Genomic DNA, 18,699 nt, shown 5'->3' with positions numbered 1-18,699 from the left:
CAGGTGTTAAAACAATGGGATAATCTTGATCCTACTATTATGTCTGAGGTACTAAAATAAAACCTGGTACATTTCTATATTATACCCCCCCTTGTTTTATATAATCACAGCCACAATGTAATAATTAATGATGAATATAAGTATTCTTTTTATAAACCTCCCAGAGAAACACCTCTGATTTTCTTTAAAAAATGTCTTCCTGCAAATTGCTGTCTGAAATTATGTTATTTTATGCTGTTTAACTAAAGGCCACACGCTGCTTTAGCATGCATATCACTTTTTGTTAAATATATTTAAATATTACTTCATTAGGAAGTACAAAACTTTAATGTGCACACATTTTGTAGTAAAATATCTTGAAATCATTCAATAAATGTTAGTTATTATTGACAAATTCTCTACTACACTTTGAAATAATAAATACTTTGTTAGGGGAATTATAACTAAACCATCCCATTCAACTTTTAAACTGTTACGGTGTAGGGCCTCAGCAATAAATTTAATTCACATAATCAGTGATGTAAGTACCAGTAGAAAATCTGTATCTCCTTAAAGTCCGCATTAGAGTTAAAAAGGAGACTGATTCTGGCAGTATTATAACTACAAAAAAATGTTATTTATCTATAGGCTGCTTTGTCTTACAGTTCCTGTTGTAAGTTTGAGGACAGTAAGTGCAATCCTCAAAGCAGCATACATTTAAGGGCAATTATGGGCAAATATATACTAAGTCCAAAATTACTGTATCTCAAAGAATTCCTTCCTTTCTAAAATACTGTAATGTCAGAGTTAGAATAAATATTTAGGGAGGTGATAGGGGATGCAGAGAGACGCTCAAAATATTCTAATGTGTAGCAAGTATCACAGTCACTTTTTACATTTGTTACAGTTATTTTTTCATAGTTTCAGTACTCACGGCATTGAATCTTGAATATAACTTGTCTGGTATGTTAAAATCAAGCATACAGGCAGGTATAGTGCTTAGAAAAACTTGTTGGGTGGAACATGAGCATTAATTATTATTCTGTCTCTCACAATATATCATATACAAATAAAGCCAAAGTGAGCAATAAACTTAATATTGCCTGCTAGTGTAAAACATGCTGCCCTCATAAATGCACAGGTTCTGCTAGAAAATGATGCTATTGACTAGCATATCAAAATTGGAGCAGTGACCGTAGGAAGTTGAACACATCTGCAGCCTCTAAACATCAATGAGCAAAGCACAGACTCCTTTCTCTACAGTACTGTACTGCCTCTGTGTGGGGGAAGGAGTTACTCATTATCATCTGAAAAAAATTCTCAGATGTAAAGAAAAGCAAACCTTAAGTATGTAAGGGGGGGGGGGGGGGGCAAGAATCTGTGTTTGATTTCACAATTCAGGTGGCAAGGTAAAACTGCCCTACTACAGCATTTTTTAAAAGTTTCAGAAAACTCCCAAAAAGTCAGGTGTAGCACCCGATGGAGCACATCAAGGAGGCTATTAATTTGTTTGTTGTGATCTCACACACATATATACACATGCAAATGCACACACACACACACACACACACACACACACACACACACACACACACACACACACACACACACACACACACACACACACACTCCAGTTCACTACGACAAGCAAACCTGCCAATAAACAAGGCAGGAGATGAAAATGAAATAAATCTGATGCATACAGCTATTACAAGACTGTTTGCTTTCTAGCACTGGACTCATAACAGTGTTTTAGAAAGAAAAGGAAAGGAGGGAGTGATGATCTGACCATTGATGACATTTCTGTTTATCTGTTAAGCAGCTGCAGTACTAGTTAGTGTCCATGCATGGAAGTTATCAGTATACTATCACTAAAGTAACCTAATTCTGCTTTCAGTTTAGAAACATGCATTGTGCATTGTGCATTCAGACCACAGTGAAGTCTGTGAATTAAAACACCCAGAAGAACTATTTTAGCTCACTGCTTTTGCCAGAGACTGGTTATTTTGTTCGTTCTGTAAACCATTTCCACCTCGTATGCCAGTTCTATTGCTTGTCATTCAGAAAGAACAGTCTCCTTTTCAATTCATGAGCCAGCAGATAGAGTTAGATGTGTTTTAAGTTGGAAAGCAGGCTGCTTCATCGATGGACAAAGAATGCCCCAAGAATAGGTAATCTAATGTCATCTCTGGGGAGGAGTTTACTTTCTGCAAAGATTTGTAATCTGATCTGAAGTCTAAGGGTGAGCCTTCCATCAGCAAAGCAACAGCGCTGCCTCTGGAAAACAACATTTCCCTCCACTGCATTCTCTCCTCTCTATGTCTGTTAATAAAGGAACTGAATCACTGCCAATGAGTAATACAAAGGGAATGTGAAGATTCTGGGTTTTCTTAGTTTTGTGAATCACACATCACCTGGGAAGATGTATAAATATAGTCAGCACCACATACTGGGTAGATAGTACATAGCTCAAGAGAAAAAGAGTCAAGCTTGGACTTGTAAATCTTACCTGAGTCCTCTGTTCCCAGGACCTCAGCAGCAACAGGAATAACAAGAAAGGATTGGCAGAGAGAAAAACTGAACGAAGCACTACGTTTGCACACATTCAATGAAACAGCATTTCACTACACTGTGAAGTCATTGTCTTGTTGGATACTCCCTTTGAATATACCAGATACTTTTTTTAAAAGTTTATACTGAAGAACATGGATTTATATGTCGTCGTGGTACTAACGCTTTGTAGTTTGATATCTGAGAAAAGATGGGTTGTGAGTAAGTACTTTTTAAGCTACATGCCATAAACCGATTCTTTTTTTTATATACAGTTTTTTATTCTTTGTCAAGAATTTTCATATTTTTAAAATATGTTAAACTCACTTCAATGTTTCTTATTAGTTCACTTACAGATTTGTTGCATTGTGTACACTACCACCACAACAACAACAATTCTGATATTAAATAGATTTGGAGCTTAAGAGTTTAGGGCACTGAATGGTCTATAACACTTTAAAAAAAAAACATGTTTTAGTATAAAATTAAAGTTAGATACAAAATGCAATCCACATAAAAGTAAACATGCAACTTTTTAATATTTTTTTCTGCTCCTTTGAGAAAGTTTTCTATTACGGCTTATGAAGTGGGGTGGAAAAGAAGGTCTGAATCATACAGCTCTGATTTCAGTACCTTCTTTGTTCACCAAGGTAAATCACATGGTGTTCTGCAGATTGCAGCTTTATCTGTGAACACGAATTACTGACTGGCTGTGTCTTTCAAGGTTAAACAAAAGGTTAAACCTTTCATTTTACTTCTTCTTTCCTGGTTTAAAGTCACACTAAGTGCTCAGTCATTTTTATAGAAAACAATTAAGAAAATTAGTTTTAATAGTCTGAGTATTCAAAAATGCATTTAAAATGAAAAATACCTACTGAAGTGTTGTGTAGTGCAACAGTTTACAGATGTGGTAGCAGCAGTAACCGGAGTAAAGATGGGCATTGCAGTTCTTTTTTGTTTCGTTAATGTTTAGTTTCACATCACTTTGAAGCATTTGGGTAGTATAGTTTATGTGCACAAATATGTGAAAGAAGTAGCAATAGAAGGCAGCACAAACATTTTACAGATACTTACTGCTTTGATATGCACTGCTAGAAAGGTCTATGCTCCTCTGACCTAGTGATAACCCACTACCCTGGTTAAGAAACAGGAGCAATGTAATTCTTAATGATTGAAAGACACCAGAATGCTTTATTGTTTGAGTTGTTTTAACTTCCGAATCCAAAAATTGCAGTCTTGTCAGCTGATAGAAGAAAATATTATTTCTGTTCAGGAGAATTTAGGGTTTTACTTTTTGCACAAGCACATCATCTGATCTGATTACTTTCAATCCAAATCTGAAACCAAAGGGCTCCCATTTCACTGATGTTAAGGAAATCCCATTATTTGTGTAAGACTGCAGTTAACTGAAAAGCAGAGCAATGCTGTTTACATAAAAACATAATGTATAGGTTATACATTGTTTAGAATTTAAATCATACCACCATCATGCGTTATTAGAACTGTGTCCACAAGAAGAACATAAGTATACAGACATGTGTTTCATAGTTGTCTATAGAAACTTAGATCTCCCATCTCAAACTTGTCATTTTCAACCATATTTTTTTCGTGCAACAGTACAAGACTAGTCAATAGCACTCCATTCTCACTGTTGCAATCTCCTGTCTGATCTCTGTACAGTTAACCATTCCATTTTTTTAAGAACAGAGCTTCCATTGTAATTTTAGAGTCTGTATGAACAGACAATACTGTGCCTTCGTTCAAGGTTGAACGCCAAGCTGGCACCTCGGCATTCGTGAAAATCTACTGCCAATCATTAGCGGACCAGAGTTCCGCTGTGGTGACCCCTAACTGGGAAAAGCTGAAAGACAAACAACAACAACAAAACATGAACAGACAATACTGCAAGTATTGCTAGAATACAACAATTTTCTGTACATGTATAAAAATGCACATGATGTTCTAAAAAGTAGACAACTTCCTTCTTATACAGTACTGCAACTATATGTGTAAATATGAAAAAATAATGAAAACTGTGGTTTGAAGAAATACCAAAAAAGGCAAATCTGTTACTTAGAGATATTGAAGTATTTTTAACAAAATAATGTACATGCAGGTTACATTTTGTTGGAAGCATCTATGAAACTTATCAGCTTCAGAAAGTGTCATTAGTTTGCAGATTTAAGAATTTTATTCTACACACCATTGCAATGATCTGGTGGTTGGTGCAGAGGGTGAAGGTATGAACTATAGTTCATGTGGTGTAGGGTTTGATTCCCCATCATCCTTGTTTGCTGACTGTATGACCTTGAGCAGGTTACTTACCCAGACAGTGCTTTGGTACAACTAGGAGTCTGGGCTAGGCTCCTCAATGGTCCCCTGCGGGCCTAGTAACTAGATAAGAACTTTTAGTGCTCCTTTCATATGAGTCCCCACTCTGTTCCATCACTGAATTTATAGCACAGGGTAGGTTAATGTGATATACAGCAAGCATTTATTCATGAAAGACTGTCAATATGTCCAGTTTAATGATGAAAGGACATTTAAAAAGGTACACAGGAAAGAGAAGAAAAAGAGTTTAATGCACACAGCAGAAACACTAAGGCACAAGGCCACCAATCTGGTGTTTACAGGGCCTGGTGATGCATTAAATTATTGTACATCCTGGAGAGATCCAACATTGAGAAAGCTGCATAATTTGGATAGCCAGAAAGCAGGAAAATGTCCTGAAACATTAAGCATTAGTTTGTGTCTTTCGGCTTTTCCCGGTTAGGGGTCGCCACAGCGGAACTCCGGTCCGCTAATGATTGGCAGTAGATTTTTATGTGCTGGCTTGCCGGGCCTAACGCACAACCTTCAAGAAGGAATGCCCATTCACACATGTCGCCACACAGAAGACGCTCTAACTGAGAATCGAATGGGCAACGTCTAACTGTGAGGCGACAACGCTACTGCAGCACCACCACCGCAGTATGCATCTGTTAATGCAGCTTCTGCTTAAATGGAAAACTGAATGTTGTTTTGTCATGGGACTCGTCAGTTGTTTGGCCCCTTTAGAAAATTAGTTTCTGCCACTACTGTAAATACGTAAGCACCGCTTGTAAAACAAATGTATGTGTGCTATATTCATGTTTGTTTGAGGAATTGTCTAGCAAATGGGTGCATACATTGCTCCAGGATGTTTACCCAGAATCACTTTCATAGCTTCATATCCCAGCATGGTGCTAACACAAAAACGAATGCCAACTGAAGGAATATCAAAAAACACCAGCTCAAAAAAAAAAAAAACCGACAAAGTTAACAGTCTCAGATTGTATTTCTTTATGGCAAAAACAAAATTAAAAAATAAGGTTTATCCATAAATAGCACAATTGCTTCCTTGTTTATTTACTCCCAGAAGGACACATATACTTTATATAAACATACAGAAATCCAGCAGTTAAGTTTGCAGAGTTAATAAAAGTTGATATATTAAGTTAGCATGTCTAAACTCCAACTAGGTACACACTATCTGGGTTAACAAAAAGAATGCAGCTGTTCTTATGCATTTTCTCAAAGGCATAATAACAATTAGTTTTGGTAATGCTGATTTCCATTTTATTGCTGTGCATTCCACAGTAAATAACTGACATATGTTCCAGAATAGCCTGAACAGGCCCCTGGATTCTTTCCTTTAGTCTACATAGTACATTCCACTAAAACAACAGCATTAACAGGGTACTTCTGGTGTTGTATAAAACAACTGTCAACTGTTTAATGTTTGCAAAAAACACTGGTAGAGAATGCACTTCTAATAAGGTAAGCTGTTATTATGAAAAATCACCAAAAAAGTATTGAGAATATTTCATCTGCAGATACTCAAGAGGTGTTAAGTCTGACAGAGAAAACTTAGAAAAATGATTAGTACAATGTTTAGCATCTATCTGATGCTTTTATTTAAGTACCTTTCCACGCTGCAGGAAGATAAAAATACTAACATATTAAACACGGTGAACACTTCCACTTATAAAGTTGATGAACTATGTTATAGGGCATATTAAAAACATAAATGTGGCAAGTTGAGATAAATACAAATTATTTGTCTCAGCTGTGTTTCTTGTTATACCATAAATATATGAAAGAAGACTTTTTTTTAAATCTTGAAATTAACAGTTTGTTCACAGTTGTTCAGACAAATTAAAGTAAGTCTCCTGGTTACTGCTGGCTCAAACAATAGCTTAAAAGAATGCATGAAGGAGCATTCATGTGGGAAAGTTGCATAACTAAACATGGCCACATCCAAGAAGTATAACCCTGTTGGTAGAATTTTAAAGGTTTAACACAGGTCAGCATCTTTAGCATTATATTGACTTGTCTTAGGCAGAAACATTGCATTTGAAATAACTATTTTATAAAATATATTTAGCAATCAGTGTCCAAGTAGCTGCAACGGGTGACCAACATGCTATAGTGACATTACATATGCATATGATCAGGCCAGAAGATAAGCATTTATATTGCTAGCACTGACTATACAGAAAGAGACAAGAGAGAGAAATAATTATGTATTACTATCTGACAAACTATAATTAAAGGTAATACTGTTTAATGCAGAATATTTTCTAATGATAACACACCTCCACTGGTAATCTATGGGTGTATTTTCTAAACAAATATCTTAGATTGCAAGGTAAACCTACCATTGCAAATTAATGTATTTACACAAGTCACTAAAAATAATTAGTTCTGCACCCATTTGCATGATTCAGATATGAGAACACAGGAGGCATTAAAACAGAGCCCATGCAGTGATGGGACAGTGTTGTGTAACACTCAAAGATGTATACATGAGTCATGCATAGACACTGGTATTCTACTGGTCAAAACTGGTTTAAAATCAAGATGACAAAGAGAAAAGCAACATCTAATAAGTAAAAAAAGGAACTGAGATGGTGTACCTCAGATAGATAGAATATGTGGATGTGAAGTTCAGGTGGGGAAATGAGGTCACAGGTCAAGTACATGCAGCCCCGCCAGTAATACCGTAAAATTGTTTAATGTTTTCCATACTGTGCTCATGAAATGCCAAGTAACTACCTATGTAACAATGCAAAGGGACCAGAAGTCCTATAGATGAATGTTCCCAGACCTGAATAACCTGCTGCCACCTGAGCTTTACACAATTCTAATGTGTAATTAGTACTGGTCATATTGCAACATAATGGCCATCAGTTGGAAACAGTATTGATGGCAAATGTGATATAATTTTCTATAGTGGGTCAAAATTTTATGACCTTGGACATTTCCATGATGTTACTGCTTATAACTGTGAATTTTTTTTTCAGATTTGGTTAAATACCCCCACTGTAAAAATGACTTGGTAACTTATTACATATCCTACTTAATGCACTATAACATTAGTGTGCATTCTTAGCTCATTACAGCTTAGTGACACCTCCAGGTATTTCTGTAATTACATCCTTCTGACATCTCTACTTATCTAATATAGCCTGTTCATACTTGAATTAATAATTTCAAAACCATACAACACACAAGTTATTGGAATATCTTAAAGATTACATGATGGGCAATGCAACTGCACTGACATTTAACCTTTGTCTAGTGCTGCTACAGAGATTAATTGTTGTTCACATACTATTTATATTGTATATTGCAGTGTCTTAATTTTCATATGTCTCTAAATATCTCAACAACCAAGCACCGTAGACAGAAGTACATAGCTCATATGAAAGCTCACAGGTAGACAAGCCAAATGCTGCTGACAGTATGTGCATAGCTTGAGTGGTAAGTGCTGATGTCCCAGCACATTGACTAACATATAGAAGAGATCTTAGTTTTCACATGTTACTCTGTGACAAATGTCAGGGACCCACAAATACCATTCCCAAAACTTCAAAGATGGAACTGCAGCCTTCCAGAAAAAGCAGCAAAAATTAAAACCTCACTGTAATGGTGTTTAAAGCATTTCTATGGGAGAGATTTACTCCCCTGCACTTCCCATAATCCTAATACTTACAGACACACACACACATATATTTATATGTGTGTATTTATATATATATATATATATATATATATATATATATATATATATATTTATATGTGTGTGTGTGTGTATAAATATATATATATATATATATATATATATATATATATATATATATATATATATATATATATATATATGCCTATATAGAGGGAGAGAGAGAGTTAGAGGATTGTAGGATATGATGTCTTGATCTTATTATATTTTCAGTAAGATGTACTGCAGTGACCAGTGTTCTCATACTCATAATTGTGAGTCTCACATATACACACACATGGCACCCTAGTATTTAGTGGGTGGACCGATCTCACAAATTCCCTGAGAAATGTCAGACAGGCTTTACACTGCCTGTCAGTGATTGTTGTTTCTCCAAGGTGCAGGAGCTTGATTCCTGCAAAAAAAGTGTATATGATTTACCTATATTATGAACAACTCAATTACAGCTTGAGTACATGTGTTGTGAAAATCTGTGCCCTTCATCTTGTGATGCATGATCTGTTGTTCCTGTGCTATCAATTGTGATGTGAGCTTATGAGCTTGGAGGCATCAAAGGCAGCACAGTGAGTCACACATAGCTCTCTCTCTCTCTCTATATATATATATATATATATATATATATATATATTCATGTACACTTGAATGATAAAACATCAGCGGCTACATAGAGTGCTCTGTCCCCTTCGATGGTAGAGGCCCAAGCACTATGGTATCTGGAATGATTTATAACTGCACTGTACAGCAGATGTGATGGAGCAGAAGGACTGCAGTGCAAGGCCTGCTGAGTGTCAAAGAACATATTGAAGGCAAGCTGTATAAGCAACATTATGTATGTTTTGTTCTAGAGCCAAGTACAACATGATAAAAATGTGTGCTGAGAATGTACTTCATCAGTTACACACTAACACAGCAACACATACAGGCCTTTTTCTATCTTCGTACTCCAATTGTAATAATAGACAAACTGAAATTTCTTTTCAGAAAACAAAGACAGTAACCTGATTACACTGTTTTTGCTAATGTCACAGTGATGGCATTATTTAGTCTAATGCGTGTGAGTGTGCCTTCTGTGGAAGGTTGGGCGCCGGACTGGCAACTTGACACCGTAAAACTCCACTGCCATTCAATGTGCGGACAAGGTGATCCGCTGTGGCGACCCCTAACCGGGAAAAGCCGAAAGAAGAAGAAGAAGAAGATTATATTTTCTGCAGACATACCTGTAAACTGTCCAGATTTTCTCAGAATGTCCAGAGTTTGCCTCATATTTTGATGTACTCCTCATAAAATGTTTTTTTGGTAAATTATATATGACTGAAGTCACCTAATAATGATATGACTTTGAGTTTCAGACTTTATATCCTTCAGAGAATGCATGCTAGTGAAAAATCTGTAATTCTAGCAGTTTTCTAAATGTATAGGAGCATTACTTAAATTCTGTCCCTTATTTTGGGCCTTTGTCTCTCCCTCATAATTTATGATTTTGCCCAGAAGTCTTGTACTTAGAGGTTGAGAGGTATGTCTACAGATGTTAAACATGAAGATATTAAGAGCACACTCACTGTCTGGACCTTGCACTCACACATATGCATACAGACAGATAACAGTGACTCTAAAGAGAGACAGGTGAAAATGAAAGCATTAAAACAAACAATTCAGTATAATTCCATTCTAGGTCTTAAATTCATATTTCAGCATAAAGTACACTGATTGTATTTTCTAGAGGAATGGTAGTCCCAGCCATACTAAATGCACAACTTCATGGTATTACAGAAACTAAATACTTGCCTGGCATACCTTCAACTGTCCAAATTTTCAAAGAATGTCCATATTTTTGCCTCATATTTTTGGACTGTCCCTCATAAAATTTGTGGTTCTCTGATGAATCACTGAGGACGGAAGTCATTAAATAATGATGTGCATTTAAGTTTCAGACTTCATATATTTCAGAAAATTAATAATATAAATCCTGTTATTCCTGCAACTTTTTATGTTTATAAGAACACTATTTAAAATGCATCCCTATTTTTGGGCCTTTGTCTGCCATTATTTTAAGCTTTGTCCAGATTTCTTGTGCTAAGAGGTTGAGCTATATATGCGCTTACTATCACAAGGCTGAAGCACACAATCCTGATATGCATAATCCTGGTAACATAATATAGAAAACCAACATACTGAAGACCAGTGTCGGACTTCTGGACTTGCATACACTGCCGGACCCATGTTAGCACTTGTTTCTAGATTTACATTGGAAGGGATATTCTGTATTCAAGATATTTAGACACTTCAGCATTTTGGTCTTCTGTATTAAGTTACTGGGATTTTGCATTTTAGGATTGTGGGCTTCAACCTTGTGATAGTGGACCATATACTCACACATATATCTGTATCCATATTAAGACAAGAGTGTTTTTGTGTGTGTGTGCGTGTGTGCGTGTGTGCGTGTGCGTGTGCGTGTGCGTGTGCGTGTGTGTGTGTGTGTGTGTGTGTGTGTGTGTGTGTGTGTGTGTGTGTGTGATTTACATAAATAGTAGTCAATCATTATTAGAACTAAACTTTTGACCGCTATGATTAGATATCTTGCTTTTTAATTTTGTGAAAGTCAATACCATCATATAAAGTGCTTCCTTTTGAAAATATACCGTTATCACAAGTCATTCCAAACATGAAAGAAAAATGGCATATTTCTTTAAGTTCTAATAACTACTTTAGGTTTGTATTTGATGTAATTTAGACCTTAACAAGGAAAGTACATAAATTTATCTTATGAGGATTTTTTGTCTGTTGTTCTGTTATTTCCAAACTTCTTATGGAAAGTAAACAAACTGCACATGATCTAGTTTTGAAAATGCAGAAGACTTCTCCATACAGGATTCAACTTAAACATACATTTTGCTGAAAAGTGGTATGTCTGTTTTCTTATTTTAAAGGTAGTACAAAATTGCCAACTGCTGATAATTTAACATGGTCATCAATTAATTTGAAGACAATATTGGAATGGCAGCCTGCACCAACTGGATTTACCTACACTGTTGAAATATCTGGGTAAGTAAATACAACTAAATCAAAATAGATAAACACTTGAATGCATCTTCTGGATTTTTTTATGTGATGAGGTGTATAGGTTTCCATTCTGATTTTGATCAATTAGTAGAGATTTTAAAGCTTACAGCACTTCTGGTCCTCTTTCATTTTCTGAGGTGTAAAGTCTTTGTGTAGGCATTTTATTGTTTTCTCTCAAAGGTTACTGAATTGTTTGCTGTTTTTTTCAGGTATGTGTTCCTAGCTGTTTTGCCATAAGTCTTAATTGTACATTTTAACTCTAACTGCATATGAGTTTTAACTGCTGTTTGGCTTTTTAAATAATTTATGAAATTTTGAGTGCAAATTCCAGTTACCCATGAGAAGGACAGTCATGATATCCTGTATGCTTTGTCTTCAAAATTTCACTGTAGGAACTCATACAGCTTGTGTTGGTTATTCACAAGAACTGCATTACTCTCTATTGGCATTCTTCCTCGTGCTTTAATCTTTGTCATTCTGTTTTTAGACTTTCTTAACTGGAATACTCTTAAAATGAGGGTGTTCAAAGTAATGTTTGCCTGAAATGGACAATGGTAGTGAACGGCTACTGTGCGTGTGTGTGTGTGTGTGCGCAGTAAAAACTGCGGTGAAAACCTAGGCAATCAAGAGTCTTTACTATGCAAAATCCTAAACGTCTTGCAGTGGAGGCTCATGGGATATTTGCAGTGACCTCTTAATGACATTTCACTGTTTCAACTACATGGCTTCTATGTATCAAGACTTTTGTAATACCTGCAAAGAAAGTAAAGCAGCAGTTATCTCTAACTCTGTCCCCTGTGTATTTCTTTACATTGTTTAGTGCATAAATGAGTCATTTAGCTCAGGCATGACAAACTGTCAAAAAGTCAGGCTATATGTAGCAACTTTTCAAATGAAGTGAACTCAAATTTCATAAAGTCCCACTCTTCAGATATTAATAATGCTCAACATACATTTCATAGTTATCTGGTGACTATTTCTTTTTCAATAAAAAAAAAAAAAACATTTGCAGATGATTGTGAAAGATCAGTGTGAATTATCTGCTGAGCTGAGTTAATAAACACAAAGTAGTGCCTTTGTGACCCTTTATTCACAATACTGCTGACAGCATTAAAGATGCCATAGTAATTTTACATGTGACATATCAGTAAATAACCATTAACCATTAACTCTTAAGCCAGTTGATATGACAGAGTCTGTTCTGGCTACAGGACTGGGTGCATGACCCAAGCTACCTCAGACCTGGTGGAAAAACCCTTTAATTCTTCCTTTCCAAACCAAATACCACTTGATATGGCCACTGGTTAAACTGAGACCCACTGAAGGAGAGTCAAGGCCACTGAGTACCAACAGAGGGGAAAATGGGGGGGGGTGAATCCATGGGGTTGGGATGGGAGGGCCTTCGAAGTCACTGATGAAACTGCCAAGAGGGCCTTGCCACTCGCTTTAAGAAGCTGAGCCTTAGGACCACCCCCTGACCCCAGCTCATGGAAAATGCAAATTACAGGTAAGTTGCACTTATTAATAAACTGAGAGGATTTTATAATCCTGGTTCCTGTTTTGTACTGTTTCTGTACTTTAAGCTACTGTGATGTTTGAACTTTTCAAGGCTACAGTAAAGCTTTCAATGAAATCATGAGCAAAAGAAGAAAAAACAGAAACATAATATGACATTATGGACCTAATTAAATATAAGAACAGTATGAATGATGACATAATGTTATTTAGAAAAGCTTCTGTGAAACAGAAGGAAAAGTAATCTTAAGTTATTTTCTCTGCACAAATAATTTAAGATAGTAGTAGTACTTTTTTCAAAAAGACTAGTTACTAAAAATATTGACAAGGGCCATTGTCTGGTTAAGCAATGTGATATTCTGTACAAAATTACTTTTATATATTATTTTTTACCCATAATAGCATAAGCTTTTTTTTATAATAGAAAAAATGATTATCAATGGTATATTGAAAAAATTAATTCACTCTGTCTGTTGGCATACATTGTTTGTGGTGTAATTTCTGCTATAGTAGCACAGAGTACAAACTAAGGACAAAACAAAGATATGGAAGTGAGGGCAGGCACAAAATGACAGGGAATATGTGTGGGTATTGACTGTTTTTGATGGCAATATGAGAATTTGCACTGAAACATGCTTTATTGCAAAGTAAATGACACTAAACATGAAAAAAAGTTTAGTGCTGCTTAATGTAATCAGCACCCAAACATATGACCTGTTGCCTGGCTTATTAGTACAAGATCGGCCTCCAGAGTCTTTGAGAAAGCTTCTCAGTCCAAGGTCAGTAGCAACTGTGAAATAATTCAGATTTTGTGGGAGAAATCAGTTTAGAAATCACTGTATTGTATCATTTTGTGGTAGAACTGTGCAGACTACTATAACATTGTAGAATAAGGATACACAGATACTGCCAGCTGTAGTATTTTAAGAAAGATCTAATGTTACTTTGAGTCTAGGGGTGCATATTATGCATTTTACAAACACTGTACTAGCTAAAGTTTATCTTACAATGAAAAGGAGCAAAGCTTCCAATAGTTTTTCACTATTGATATCCATCAAGTATTGTTTCAGTACAACCACTTTGTTTTCAGAATGGCATCTGTACCAGCCATTTGGTAGAACGCAGTCAACCATACACCAGGCAGCACAAAGAAAAGATAAATAGAAATTTCACAATTATAACAAGAAATATAGAGATTTACTGGAACAACCACATGGTAACTAAGAGTTGACGTACAAATGAATTTAAACCAAAAGATGAAGGGTTAATATTGACAGCCCAAGATAGTGGACTACATACTGGATGGTTCACATAATCTATAGAAAAGGTTGAAGGTACAACCAAATGTAGGTTTTGCAGTACAGAACTGAAAACAATTACTCAATTTATTGCAGGTTGCTGTAGTCTCATGACTGAAGGTTTGTGTAAAGAAAGATATGACAATGTGATGATGTAGTTACACTAGAGGCTGTGTAAACATTGCAATGTTAAAACAGCTGAGAGACATTGGAAAAATGAACCAGAAAGGATTATTGAAAATGATGAAGTAATGACTGTATGGGATCATCCCATAGCAGCAGCTAAAAGGATAAAAGCATGCAGATAGGATATTATAGCTCAACAGAAAAAGGCAGAAGCAGCACTGACTATTATAATTACAGCACCCAGTGACTATGTCTTAAAAACTGGAAGATATAAACTCATAAGATATCAAGACCAGCGAAACTAGAGCAATGTGGAATAAGGATGCACAGTTAGTTCCGTCTGTAGTAGGAGCAACTGGGCTAATAAAAAAGAATCTTCAAACATGTTTAAATATTGCTACCAATAGAAGTAACCCCTTATGAACTTTAAAAAAGAGGCAATTCTGGGTACATTGTCGGTGCTGAGAAGAACACCCTTATCAAATGTCAAAGACTGAAGCAAAAAGGATTTCATGAACTTTAATTATGCCATGACTGAGGAATGTGGTCCATTCCCATAAAGGTATATAAAAAGCATAAGCAGATCCTGCCCAGGTGTCCTGCAGAGACCTACAATGCCAGAGAGACAAAAGGAGAGACTTTGGAGTGTTTAAGTACCATTTTTTTTTTGTTTTTTCTTGTTGCTTATTGCTATTTCCACCTAAATGCTTATTTTCTGGTGTTTATTGCTTCTTAGAATTTTCATTTTACACTGAAATTGCATTTATTTGTGCCTGCACTTTAAAATTTGTTTTTTGTTGTAAATTGTATTTTTAACTGTTACTGGCTTCCCACTCAAATGTGACAGCCATGACTGCACTATAAAAATGTTTTTGCATTTGTTTCTACTGTTTTCTTGGAAAAAACAAAAAAACAAAAAAAATCTTGCTATTTTCCCGCCTTACTAAGCTAGAAAAGTTCAGTTTCAGATACCTGCTGATACGTGGACTGTGTTTAAGCTTCTGTGTTTGGCCATACCTTACTTGGGCAAAAAGGAAGTTTTTTTGTTCACCAGTGAGAGTGGGGAGCTCTGAACAGCCTACCTGCCTTTGGAAGAGTGGTTTCTGCCCAGAAACTGTAGTTTTATTGGCCATTTTGGACTAATTTCTATCTCTTTAATCTTTCTGATATAAAAAACACATTTGCGGGGTTTTGCGCACTGGGCAGCGCCAGTTAGCTAGGGTTAAACTATTCCCGACTGCATAAAGTCTACTCTTCAGTTTTTCCATTGGAACTAGACAAACCTTCAACTTTAGCATGCAAACCATTCATTTTAGAGCCCAGCACTTGCTTAAAACTCATAACAAGCACTAAATACCCCTAGCACTAGCCCCCCTTATACTGTCCAGAAGGACAAGACTCTCTATTCGTCCCCACCAGTCAATCAGAAAAACAGCTCACTCTACCTATTCAGGCATGTCCAAAGGGCAGTTTCTGGTGTACTCTCCAGTCCAACTGGTGAATCTGGGCATTTTGAGGCAATGTTACAACTTCCTCATGTACACAGACAACCCTCTCCTCCTACCACCAAATACTAATATATGCAAGAGATGCAATTATACAGCCAGACTGGAGGCAAAGCTCTCTCAACCCCAGACTGTAACTGACTGTCAAGAGGAGAAGGGTAATACTTGCAACACACCACCAGTCTCACATAGACCTAACAAACCAACACAGGCAAATAACACACATAAATACATGAAAACATACTCGGAGGCTCTAAATAAAAATCTGCAAAAGCAACAGAGACCTCCAAAGCAGACATCCAAGCAACCTCCTCAACCCAACACCAACCATGAAACACATACTTCACATAATCAGTGTGCCACGGAATCACAGCCCTTAAGGCAAAATAACATACCCAACACACTAGTGATAGGTGACTCTGTAGTCAGGCACACTGATGTCCCACTAATTAGGCTGGACAAGGAGAAGGTTACAGTTAGCTGCCTGTCAGGCGCCAGGATCTGCCACATAACACAAGCACTCAGGTCACTCCAGAACAAATACAAATACAACTCTGTCATTGTACATGTTGGTGTGAATGACCTGAGACGTACCTCCCTGGACTACATGAAAAGAGACATGGAAGAGCTCTCTGATCATGTATCCCAGGCAGGTATGACCCTGACCCTGAGTAGCATCCTCCCCTCACCAAGAATGATGCCACAGTATAAAGAAAAAATTATCTACTTCAACAATTGGCTAAGTTTCTGGTGTCATTCAAATGGGATCCAGTAACTGTCTGCCTGGGATGACATGCTCGACAAGCCATGTTGCTTCGCAAGAGATGGCTTGCACCTGTCACCCTTAGGCTTTCGAATACCGGCAAGGGCTCTTGCCACCCCCATAGTGCCTTTTTCAGGCAAGGCTCAAAAGACAAACCCACCACCGTAAATAGCACAAGTAACCAAAACCTAAGGGTAATGCTACTCAACGCCAGAAGTCTAAACCTCAAAATACACGCACTCGAGGCACTCCTCAGTATGGAGAACATTGATGTCTGTGCAGTAACAGAACCCTGGTTTAAGGCTCCAAAAAGCACCCCAGCACTACTAGGCTTTAACTCATACCATACCTTTCGGCCACAGAATCCGGACTGAAACACAAAAGGCGGGGGTGTATCCATATTCATCAAGGATACTCATACCTATAGGTTAGTGGCGCAGCAAGATGCATCAGAGATCATCCAAGTGCAATTAAAAATGGGCAAAACTGCAATCCAAATTGTAGCTTGCTACAGATCACCCACCATGACCCAGGACCCCCATTCCGCATTTCTGGAGTCACTGGGAAATATGAAGGTCCTAACAAACACCCTAATACTGGGTGATTTAAACTACCCAAACATTAACTGAGAGAACTACTGAAGTACTAACTCCCTTGCCCAATGCTTCCTAGAATTTATAAACTCGAACACCCTGGATCAACTGGTCAACACCCCCACCAGAGGGAACAACTTATTGGACCTGGTCATCACCAACATGGGTGACCGGTGTTCCACACCCGATGTCAACCCCTCACTTTTTAGATCAGACCATAGACTAATCACTCTGGATATTCACATTCTGCCCCCAAACCCAATCAAGGAAACCACCATGAAAAACCTTTCAAAAGCAAACTTCATGTTGCTTAAGACTGAGGTGGAAAGGTTCACAGCCCCCACGCCAATGGACAATGCTGTCCAAGCTGCTGAAACCTATACAAAGGCACTCTATGTTCATCTGCAGGAATGAATGGATCATGCTATCCCAAGTAAAACCAAGACTCACTCCTCCAGGAAAAGGAAACCAGTCTGGTGGACCCCTGCCATAAACAGGCTCTACAACAGAAGGAGGAAACTAGTACAGATAAGAGCAAAATTCCTAGAAGGAAAGACATCCCTGATCAATATCAGCAAGAAACTATGATCCCTCATTAAATCATCCAAGGCTAGCTTCAAAAGAAAAATTGCCAAGAACTCCAAAGATAACCACAAAGCGTTCTTTAGCTATGTCAAGAACCTAAGTGGAAACTCGCAGATCTGCTCTGAGTTGGTGCAGAATGGCACAAAATACACTGAACCAATGGATATTGCCAACATTTTGGCAGACAGGTTCAGTGCAAACTTCACACCCCGCTCACCTCCTAAAGGGCCCATAACCATACCAGAAGAATGTAAGGCCCTGGCAATCACCGACACACATGTTAAAACAGCCTTATCCAAAGCCAAAAATACAGCCTCACTGGGGTCCCAGGCTGTGTCCTACAAGAGCTCCAAAATGAACTAACCCCTCACCTAAACACACTGTTCAAACTCAGCCTCTCTACAGGCTATGTACCCACAGAGTGGCACACAGCAACAGTTATCCCACTCCACAAAGGTGGCGCCACAACGGACCCCAGGAACTATCGCCCTATAAGCCTGACTTGCCTGGTCTGCAAGGCTATGGAGCGCATCATCATGGAACTCATTAACAGAGACATTGGGAACCTCCAAACATTGGACCCCACCCAGTTTGGCTTTGTTAAGGGCAGATCATGCCTCCTAAACCTGGTGGACTTCTTTGAGACAGTTACCAAGGCATTAGATGAGGGTAAGGAGGTCCA

General features: G+C 37.4%; 1 protein-coding gene across 1 annotated transcript in view; it reads left to right on the top strand.

Annotated features, from left to right (window-relative positions):
• Window positions 1-2,263: 2,263 nt before the first annotated feature.
• The window catches only part of F3 (coagulation factor III, tissue factor), a 29,845-nt gene continuing 13,409 nt past the window's right edge, over window positions 2,264-18,699 (top strand). The window contains exons 1-2 of the mRNA XM_044085692.1: window positions 2,264-2,751; window positions 11,500-11,614. Of these exons, the coding sequence (XP_043941627.1) occupies window positions 2,685-2,751; window positions 11,500-11,614 (182 nt within the window). The 5' untranslated portion in view covers window positions 2,264-2,684. The remainder of the gene's footprint in view (window positions 2,752-11,499; window positions 11,615-18,699) is intronic.

Source organism: Protopterus annectens, chromosome 10.part0 (assembly GCF_019279795.1).
Source record: "Protopterus annectens isolate FY-2018-M chromosome 10.part0, PAN1.0, whole genome shotgun sequence".
Classification (NCBI taxonomy): domain Eukaryota; kingdom Metazoa; phylum Chordata; order Ceratodontiformes; family Protopteridae; genus Protopterus; species Protopterus annectens.
This window is presented reverse-complemented; position numbering and strand designations above follow the sequence as displayed.